This window comes from Arvicola amphibius, chromosome 5 (genome assembly GCF_903992535.2).
Source record: "Arvicola amphibius chromosome 5, mArvAmp1.2, whole genome shotgun sequence".
Classification (NCBI taxonomy): domain Eukaryota; kingdom Metazoa; phylum Chordata; class Mammalia; order Rodentia; family Cricetidae; genus Arvicola; species Arvicola amphibius.
In genome coordinates this window covers 14,203,773-14,214,360 of record NC_052051.1, presented here as the reverse complement: position 1 = coordinate 14,214,360, position 10,588 = coordinate 14,203,773, and the positions used below count along the sequence as shown (strand labels likewise).

At 49.4% G+C, this 10,588-nt stretch overlaps 1 protein-coding gene across 4 annotated transcripts in view; it reads right to left on the bottom strand.

The window, feature by feature from the left end:
* Positions 1 to 3,258: 3,258 nt before the first annotated feature.
* The window catches only part of Matn4 (matrilin 4), a 13,758-nt gene continuing 6,428 nt past the window's right edge, over positions 3,259 to 10,588 (bottom strand). For 3 of the 4 annotated variants that reach the window (XM_038331195.1, XM_038331196.1, XM_038331197.1), the window contains 6 exons: positions 10,484 to 10,588; positions 10,268 to 10,390; positions 6,677 to 7,090; positions 6,425 to 6,577; positions 3,397 to 3,504; positions 3,259 to 3,317 (listed from right to left, as the gene is read on the bottom strand). The exon at positions 10,484 to 10,588 is cut by the window's right edge and continues 18 nt beyond it. In XM_038331195.1, coding sequence (XP_038187123.1) covers positions 3,259 to 3,317; positions 3,397 to 3,504; positions 6,425 to 6,577; positions 6,677 to 7,090; positions 10,268 to 10,390; positions 10,484 to 10,588 — 962 coding nt within the window. The remainder of the gene's footprint in view (positions 3,318 to 3,396; positions 3,505 to 6,424; positions 6,578 to 6,676; positions 7,091 to 10,267; positions 10,391 to 10,483) is intronic. The other variant, XM_038331198.1, reaches the window with a different exon arrangement.

Sequence of the window (10,588 nt, the reverse complement as noted above, 5' to 3'; positions counted from 1 at the left end):
CCATTACCATCAGCATGGCTAGCCGTTGATTCACACGTCAACTGTCTTCCACTCCCTCTCTCCTCCTGCCCTTCTGGAATGTGACTTCAAAGAACAGAAGGTTCCCAGCGCTCATGCCCTTCCCTTCCCTTCCCAGCTCCTCTCTCTCCTCTAAGATAGCCAGCCTCTTGGTGCCTCGAATTGAGTCCAGACCCCTCCCTTTTATCCCAATTCTGACTATTCCCCATTTCCTACCAGTCTGGTGAAGCGAGGAGACCCCTGGGCATGAAGAGTGAATGGTTTGGGACACCTGTCTTCCCCTCTCTCACCTCAGCTGTTTCCTCTGACAACGAAAGTGGGCATGCTAACCTCACAGTATTGCCTTGAGAATCACATGAGCTCCTGTAGGGATCCAATCCCTGAAAACAAGACAGGCCCAGGACACTCGTGAGACCTTGTCTGTCTTAACCTCTTCCATCTCTTCTCTTTGAACCAACCATTGCTTTCTTCCTTCTTGGCTCCTCTTAAACTTTTGTTTTGTTTTTTTCGAAACGGGTTTTCTTGTGTAGCCCTGACTGTCCTGGAACTCTGTCAATCAGGCTGGCCCTGAACTGACTGATATCCTCCTGTCTCTGCTTCCTGAGTGTGGGACTAAAGGCCTGGCTGACTCCTCTTACACTCTAAATGCTCCTGGGAAAGCGGAACACATGCCATGGGTCTCACAAGTTAACAGAAGCTGAATAGCTGGTGCCTCTCATTCCAAAGCAAAATGATAGAAGACCGACGTTGAGAAAGTGTGTATGGTTAGGGGAAAACAGAGCAGGCATGAAGGCTGTTCCCATCTTAGAGTCACCTGCAACTTCTTCCCTGGCCCACTGACCTTGCCGCCATTCTAAAACCTTTGGTTTTAAAGGGAAGGGCCATCATCAGCCCAGGCAGCAGAGGCCAAGGGCCTACTCGGAGTTACAGTTCTAAAGCAGAGCTTCAGGCGCCATCCTGTGGCCACGAGGGAGATTGCAGAAGTAAAGAGCTGGAGAGAAAAGAGCGGAGAGGTCGTGCTCCAGAAAAAAAGGAAAGGATCTAGCTTCCTCCTTTCCTCACAGACCCCATCGGGAAGTGCCCTATTCGGGCCTCACACCTCCGAAAGTCTTCTGTCTGGCCCTGTGTTCTCTTAGACAAGAACCTGCGTCCTCTAGGGTTCCCTTTCTTTAACTTCAAACTTGAGGGGTTGGGCAAGGTGAGATCCAGGGTGTCATGCCAGGTGCTTAGTTTATCTTGATATCTAAGCACCCCCAGATCACCCCAACTTCTGTGCCCCGCTGCTCCTGACCCACATGGGCAATCACAGAAAATACAGCCACGTGGTTTAAGGTTTGACACAAAGGTCTCCTCTTACCCCCCCCCCTTTCCTGCCCTCTGCAGCATTCTCTCGTCAGACACACCCTTTTTCTGTACAGTTCTACGCAAGTGGACTTCGCTCCCCTCCAACTATGAGCTCTCCCAGCTCAAGGGCTGTTCTCAGGGACACTCGTCTCTGTCTCCGCCCAGCCTAGCAGGGCACCAAGTACATGGCACACCCTCTCTGAATTCAGTCAGCCTGGCTTCAGCCATGGATGGTAACAGAATCGTGTGCCCCTTAACAGCTTCCACGTATAAATCCTGAGAAGCTGTGAGGAAAATCTCTGACACTGCACGACAAAGGAGACCTCTACAGATCTGCGATTGTTAAAGTCACAGGGATATAATCACACACGGAGATGGGAGTGTCCAGATCAGAGGGGTGTGAGACTGTGAGCCAAGGAATTCCGGAGGCCTCTAGAAGCTGCGAAAGAAAGCAGACCTCTCCAGAAGGAATGCACACCTGCCGCCCTGTCTCGAACATCCGGTTTGGGGAACTGTAAAACAAGGAAGTCCGGTTTTCAAGCTCCTCTGTTTGTTAGAGCAGCAATAGGACACCGATAACATGCCCGCTCAGCCTCTCTCTAGATATTCGGCTTTGATGAGCTGCGTGCCTCTATTCCTTCACGTGTAAAATGGGAATGAGGAAGGCAACACTTACTTATTAATCGGGGATATGGGTGTGGAGGTCAGAGGACAGCCTGCATGCCTTGGTCATCTGCCTTTATCATGTGGGTCCCGAGAATTGAACTCAGGTTGTAAGGCTTGATGGGTAAATGTGCTCACCAGCTGAGCCATCTTAACTAATAATTACCTCACTAGGTTGTGTGAATAAAAGAGGATACCGTGGCAATGCTTGAAACTCACTTAAAACCATGTCCAAGATTAAACATGATACCAATTACAGTAAGAATAGTTGCCAACTACCATTAACTGAGGGCCTAAAATGTGTGTTGGACACAATAGCAGGTGCCTTAGCAAAAATTCTTCTAACCACGTCAACCCCTTTGGGGGTAACAACAAACCCAGAGGAATTTACCTGAAATTCACTCTGAAACCGAAAGCATTGTAAGCTTTAGTTTCCCGCGTGTATCTGGGAAGTTTGTGTTCCTTGCCGGTAGAGGGGTTTCTATGTTGCTTTGCTTTGTTTCTTGACCAGGTGGGGAGGGCAGAGGGAAAGCCACAGGCTCAGCGTGCCACTGAGTGCCAGAGGCAGACCCAATCCAGATGAAGCGCATCTCTCATGCCCCATTCGACCGAGGCTCCCACCTCCTCGCCAAATCCCCAGCCAGGTCCCAAGCGGCCTTTGAGCGACATTTTTGGCGCCAGGAGACAGGAACAGCAAAAGAACGAAGTACTGGAGGATGCGGGACTCAGACTTGCTCAGACCCAAGGGTTCTCGGGGCACCCCCTCCTTCCCTACGTCCTGCATAACGGGCCATCTGTTCTGGGCTGAATAAACAAGGAACGGGAAGCGGAGGCCGGCCCCCCTATCCCCAGCCCCCGTCCTGCACAATGCGCCTTTCTCCAAGAGGACGCCGCCCGGCGCCTGAAAGCGAGCTCCATCTGAACTCCCCTCCCCCTGGCGGGGCAGCAATAGCCACAAACCGACCCAGTGGAAATCCGTATAGGCTTTTTCTTTTTTTAAGAAAACAAAACAAATTTAAAAAAGAGAAATCCAACAAAGAACTGGACTCAGCACGCGGCGAGGGCGTGCGAGTGTAGCGTGTTTCCCCACCAGCACCTCCCCATCCCACCACCCTCCAAATCCGGCTTCTGGTCCAGGCGAGGCCAGCTCGAAGGCAGCGCTGGGGGCCCGCCAGCGCCCCCTCCCGGACGGTTCATGCCGCGGGGCACGGGTGCTCAGACGGCATGCGACCTTCACTTCCGGCTAGCCAACTGGTTCTCCAGCTCCTCCAGGCGCTCCGTCAGCTGGGCCAGTGGGCAGTTAAGGAAGATGGGGGCTCAAGAGATTCTCTCACCTGCCCTGCAGCCCGCGCTTCCAGGCCCAAAGGATATGATTCTGCGTCAGGCTCTCGAGCGCCCCCAGCGTGCGGCCCTGGAACTCCACGAGGCTTTCGCATTCGCAGGGACTCCGAAGTTCTGTCCCTGCGCCAATGCCCTCCTCTGCAAGCAGAGCACCAAGAGTCAGGAGAATGAGCCAAAGGAAGCCCACGTCGGTCTGCGGCCTTGACCTTCTGATACATCTCTACCAAGTCGATGGTTGAGTATATAAGGCTTTGGATTCAGACCTGGCCTGAGTTCCAATCAAGGAGCCCAAAAGTCCTGGGGAAAACTCAACCCCTGTAATTCACAATTCCTGCATCTGCAGAGAGAATCTAGTTTATCCACTGGTTGTTGTGAGGATTAGACTATTTGTGTATGTGTACACACTTGCAGAAGAAATTCTGAAACCCAAGTGCTTTCTGGGATATCCACGGAGCTTGCTAGAATCCAGATTTTGACTCATAATGCGGGTCTGTATTTTCAATAAGCTCCTAAAACATGCGGATATTAAAGTCCATGGATTTCACTTTGATTAGAAAGAATCCAGAGGCCAGGCGGTAGTGGCGCACCTCTTCAATCCTAGCACTTGGGAGGCAGAAGCAGGTGGATCTCTGTGAGTTCAAGGCCAGCCTGGTCTACGGAGCGAGTTTCAGGATAGACAAGACTGAGAAACCCTGTCTCGAAAAAATAAAGACTCCAGAGTGACAAACACTCTCCAAATGAGACATAAAAAACAATGGAAGTGTTCCATATCTGTCACACCCGATTTGGTAGCCACAAGTCACCTGGAGCTACTTAGCCCTTGAAATGTGGCTGCTGCAACTAAGTACTCAGTTTGTATTTGGTTTACTGTGTTCAGTTGTAATTCATTATACACAGAGCAACTGAAAACCATATTGACACAATGTCGAAAGCCATTCCAGGCACAAGTCAGCCCTGTACTGTGTATTTTAAGTCAACCAGCATCATCGCTCAGACTGTAGTCTGTGGACAAGCAGAAGAGCATAACCTAGGGATAAACAAAACAGTGTTTTATCCAACCCTACCCCAGACCTACGGAGTCACGGTGAAGCCCAACAATATGTGATTCCATTGATTCTGAAGAAAATAATGTTTAAATTAAGGACCCACATGTGTCTCCACATGCATTTCAGCATCCGAGAGTGGAGTATAGTTAAATGCGGTTGCCTGTGTTTTCTTAACGGGACATAAATAAAATGATGGTGAATCTTATCAGAGATAGCGTTACTGTCACTGTAAGCCCATGCCTTTTTATTATGTGTGTGTATGGTGTGTGTGTGTGTGTGTGTGTGTATGTATGTATGTGTATGTGTGTGTGTGTGTGTGTGTGTGTGTGTGTGTGTGTGTGTGTACATGCCACAGCACTCCTGTGGAAATCAGAGATCAACTTTTGGGAGTCAGCTCTCTCCTTCCACCTTGTTGAGACAGGGTCTCTCTCTGGTTGTTTCTGCCCCCACACCCCTGTGTACACCCAGGCTAGTGTGTATGTCCAGGCTAGCTGGCCTACAAGCTCGCAGGGGCTCCTCCTGTCTTCCCCTTCCATCTTGCTGTAGGGATGCTGGGTACAGGTGCGACTGTATCACACCTGGCTTTTTGTGAATGTTTCCAGGACCAAACTCAGGTCATCAGGCTTGCATGGCAACTGCTTTTACCTGCTGTGCCATCTCACCAGTTCCCATTCTTAATATTACAGGTAATAAAGTCATTGGCACAATTCTTGGCACTCACCCTCCCTATAAAGTTAGCATTATAAGTCAAACTCCCATACTTGGCAAACTACTTTGTGTCATATTACTTGATGGTCTCAGTAACAACCCCAACAGGATTGCCTATGGCTTTAGCATTGTAGACACAGAGGGTCACAGAAGAAAGAGGATCAGATCAGGCCATACTACATTCAGCCAATGAGGCGCCTTAACCAGAGAGCCCCAACTTGCCTCAGAAATCTAAAGCTGGCAGGAACTTTGAGCATCCTTCTCCTTACAGAAAAGGGTGAGGTGGGGAGGAAGGACTTATCCAGAGTCCACTGCAAATGACAGGGTCAGGTCAGGAAGGGCCCTAAAGCCCAGTGCTTCCAAAACACCTTAGTTAATCATTAGAGTTGGGAATGGAGCAGGGAGCTCCCTCAACTACGGAGGCTCTGCTCTGGGCACAGCCCTGCTGACCTATCCCCGCAGGCAGTGCCTGACACACTAGATGGAGAATCCCATCTTAGCCCTGTGTTGGACTCTAAAGACCCTGAGGTCAAAATCAAGACCTCCCAAGAAACTGTCCCCTATAAGGTCCAGCTGCTGCCTCCCTGCCACAGGTACACCTGAGTCTGTATCCCGCAGGTACAGGACATTAGAGTGATTACATGTATGGTCTGTGTCCCCCAGAAAGCACAAGCTACTGTGTTAAACCCAGTCCTGTCACTTTGCCAGGTCCACAAAGTTGAATTCCAACAAGTTGGAGGGCTATAGTTGGTTCCACTTACCTATGCTGAATTTGGCTTGCTTTTACAGTTTTCTCCAGGCCTGGAGAGATGGCTCAATGGTTAAGAACACTGGCTGCTCTTTCAGAGGACCTACTTCAATGCCCAACACCCACATGGTGGTTCACAACTATGTGTAACTCCAGTCCCAGGGAATCCGACCCCCTACTTCTGGCCAACACAAGCACCAGGCACATATGTGGTGCACACACATACATGCAGGCAAAAGACGCACATAAAAATGCAGTAAAAAATAAAATGATGTTTTCTCAAAGTATTCCAAACACTATTAATTTGAGCAACAGATCAAGAGCTTCCTTGATTCTGATGGGCACCCAAAACACTTGCGGGTCTGACTCATTGTCTGGGGCCTATGTTTCTGACAAGCTACAGTAGGAGACAGACAGGCCTCTGCTGGTCCGGGCTTAAATAACAAGCTCTACGTAGAGAACTGTGACCGCTGAAGGGAGTGTGAAGTGCTGAGGACGGGCCATCTATGGGAGGCAGGGCAACAAAAGACCAGAAGGCCTGGGGAGATAGGCTCACCTGGGCAAATGCTGCCTTTGAGATTCTCCAGAAGGTGAATCATGGTACCAAAGTCGGGAGAGTAAGACACATGCAGCTCCGATGGCTCGGATGCGATCTCACGCAGTTCTTCCTCCACCGCCTTGCCCACGCCCACAGCGTACATGACGATACCTAGAGGGCCCAGGCATTCAAGAGCGTTCCGAGCCTCGAGAAAACTGCTTCCCGGTCTCCACTCGAACCCCACTCAAGTCCATCCCTTGCCAAACTTACCTTCCTCTTTAGCACGAGCTGCCCACACGGAAATGTCGTCCTGAGAGCGGCCATCAGTGAATACCAAGCCCACACGAGGCACATTAAGGTCCCGAGGCCGTGCACCCTGTGCCTCTGAGAAGCTGTGCTCCACCATGTGGCGCAGCGCCAGGCCAGTCATGGTGCCCCGCTCCATGTACTCCACAGCCAGGACTGCCTGCTTCACCTCCGCGGCGGTGCCATAGCGGCCCAGAGGGAACTCGGTGCGCACCCGGCTGGAGAACTGCACCAGGCCAATACGTGTGCCTTCAGGGGACACGTCCAGGAAATCCACGATCTGATTCACAAAGCGCTTCACCAGCTCGAAGTTCTGTGGGCGCACACTCTTGGAGCCATCCACCAGGAGAACAAGATCCACATGGCCCTCCCGGCACCCTGCCAAGGAGAAGGCTTGGATGGAGGGGTCAGGTCCTTGACCAGCAGAGCCACATACTCATCTAGTTATTCACCACCAGTATTTATTATATAATGCATGCCAGTTATGGGTCCTGCCCGTGCGTGCCGAGTGGTGTGCTCAATCACTGCTATCATGGTTACACCATCCTCTTTTTTATGATAGACTTTGACGGTTAAGGGCTTAGCACGAACCAAATTGACTGCTAGAAAGCATGTTTTAGGCTGGGCAGTGGTGGCACATGCCTTTAAACCCAGCACTCAGGAGGCAGAGGCAGGCGGATCCCTGTGAGTTCAAGGCCAGCCTGGTCTACAGAGCAAGTTCTGGGACAGCTAGGACTGTTACACAGAGAAACCCCATCTCGAAAAAAAAACAAAACAAAACAAGGAAACATTTTTTAAATAACCAACAGAAATAATACCACAGCTATCATTCACCGATGATCGAGTACCTGTCATCTGTCACAATTCTAAGCATCGTATCAGTGTTAATAGCAATGACAAAAACAGCACTTCCTGGTGTTTACCATGTGTCAGGCACTGACAACGCGCATTGTGTTCACTTTCTCCTTGAGTGTTATCCCTGTTCTCTATAAACTGGGGTTCAGAAGCATAAAGTAGTTTGCTTCCATAGTTAGTAATGGCAAAGCCAAGACTGGAAGCCAGGATTAGCTAAACCGCAACCTGCTGGACCTGATCACTACATCCTTGCCTCCTTTGCTCTGAACCAGGAGATTCAACAACAAAGAAAACATAATCCTGATCCATGAGAGCAGGAAAGAACGTGACAAGGCAAGGCATGCCATCTGCTACAGTTAAGGAAAGGGCATTATGAAGGGATATAAGGGAGCCCAAGAGAGGAATAAATCATTTTACCTGGAGAGACTGGGAAAGGCTGCACGGAAGTGGTGAGATGCAATTCAGAGTTTGATTTGGATTGGATAACAGTGTGATTCAAAACTCATAGACCAGAACCCTTCCTCCTAATGAAATCATCTTTGGGAGGAAACTGGGATTAGACACAGGCATGAGAGTCAAGACTTCTTGAATGGAATTAATGTCCTTATAAGAGTTGCCTGCCTATTCCTTCCATCCATCATGGGAGAACACAGAGAGAAAACCAGCATGTATGACCCAGGAAGCAGAGTCTCACCGGACAAACTATCTACCAGCATCTTGGTCTTAGACTTCCCAGAGCTGAGAAATAAACACTTAAGACACTGTTGTGGTTTAGATACAGTTTGTGTCCAAGAGTCCATGTGCTAGAAGCTTGGTCCCCAGTGTGACAGGACAGAGTGATTATTAAGACCCACAGGGTCTATTTTCCATCGCTGTGACAAAAATACCTAGCATAAGGAACTCAGAGGTGAAAGGATTTGTTCCAGATCATGTCCATGGCTGTCTGGCTCTATTGCTTTTGACCTGGGGTAATGCCGATTATCATGGCATCAGGAGAATGGTGGAAGAAAGCAACACCCTCCATTATAGAGAGACAGACAGGAAGAGGCCGGATCAAAACACTCTTCAAACATGTCGTGGTGGCACATGCCTGTAATCTCAGCACTTGGGAGACTGAGATAAGATTCCTGTGAGTTCAAGGCCAGCCTGGAATACTCATCTAAACCCCGCTCTTCAGGAGCTGATGACGTAGCTCAGTTGGTAGAGTTGTTGCCTAGTATATACCAAGTCCTGAGTTAGGTCCTGAGGCAGGAGGATTAGGAAGCTCAAGGTCATTATCAGTTACATAGCTAGTACGTGGCCAGTTTATGCTATATGAAACCCTGTCTCAAAAAAGAAACTCTCAAAAGACACACACACTCCGTGACCCTCTTTCCCCAGCTGGGGTCCATATTCTACAGTTTCACCTCCCAACAGCCCAAAACTCTACTCCCATACTTAATCTATGCTTGGATTAATCAATTAATAAGGGCAAAACCCTTGTGATCCAATCACTTCCAAGAAGCCCAGGCTCTGAACATTCTTGCATTAAGGACCAAGCCTTTGATACATGAGTCTTGAAAGGAAACACTTTATATCAAAACCATAACAGGCCTTCTGGGAGATAATTAGGTCATGGAGCACCGGACTAGGAAGAAAGTAATGCCTATATCAAAGAATGGAGTAGGTTTCAAGAGACTAGTTTAATGATCCTGACAGCGAATCGTTACAAAGGACGGGCACCTCCTGTATTTGATCCCTGGTACATGCATGCTCTTCACTCTCAAGATGGTCATGTGGCCATCACCAACACTGAAATGTCGATACTCTGCTCCAGACCTACAGATGTGAGTCCCATAAGCTCTGTTCTTTATAAGTCACCCAGCATTGGGCAACACACAACAGCACTGCTACACAGCAACCTGAATGTCACCCACCGTTGAGCAACACATAACAGCACTGCCACACAGCAACCTGAATGTCACCCACCATTGAGCAACACACAACAGCACTGCCACACAGCAACCTGAATGTCACCCAAATGTTCACTCTGACAACAAGGAATTTGCCAAGGCAAGAAGAGACATTCTAGAAGGCTGACAGAAGCATGAACAAAGGAATGGGAGCTGGGAAGCTCATGCTGCATCTGGGAGGAAGCAGGGCCAGTGTGACTAAAAGGGTCAAGAGTAGCAGGACGTGGGCTAGAGTTGACCCTAGCGAGATTGTAATGAGCTTTAAGTGATACCTTCAAAACTGACCTCAGCCCACAACAAAAACCCAGAATAATAACATATCACGGTGCACTTCACATTCTTACATGGAGCTAAACTGCTGCCTCATGAAGCAATACTTGCTTTCCTAAGACCAGGAAACCGTTTTCTCTTCTTTCCCTTAAATGCTGATTTTAACCCACTAATTTGGTTTCATTATCCATTAATGTGGTTGTACCCAGCACTGGAAAAACTCAAGGGAAAGGCATTTGATCTTTATTTTGTAGACACTGGTGAGCCACAAGAGGATTTTGAGTGAAGGAGGAATATGATTAGATACAGATTTTGAAATCAGCCTTGGCAGCAGGGAAGAGGACTGGTTGGAACAGAAGCTGGGAATAAGTCCATCCCCCAGCAGACAGACATCCACACCACATCTTTGGGGCCATAACAAGGGCATTGAGGAGGTCAGATTGTAGGCAATGGGGCAGACCCTCTGCCCATAACTCACGGTCACAGCTCTTGCCATCAGCCTGAAGTCGCCTCCCCTCAGGGCACAGGCAGCGGAAGGAAAGACCCTCACTCACACACTGGAACTCGCAGCCATGATCCACACCATTGCAGAAGTCCCTGACTTAGAGGAGATGCCAAGCAGAAAGAGTCAGGTTAGACCGCAGCACCTAGAATCACTTCCTATTCTCTACAAATATGAGGGGCAGCTCCTCACCCTGACAGCTCCTCCCATCAGGCAGCAGGTCGTGGCCCTCTCTGCAGCGGCACTGTGGCCCCGCTAGGGTGCTCACACACTCGTGCTGGCAGCTATGGTTTCCAA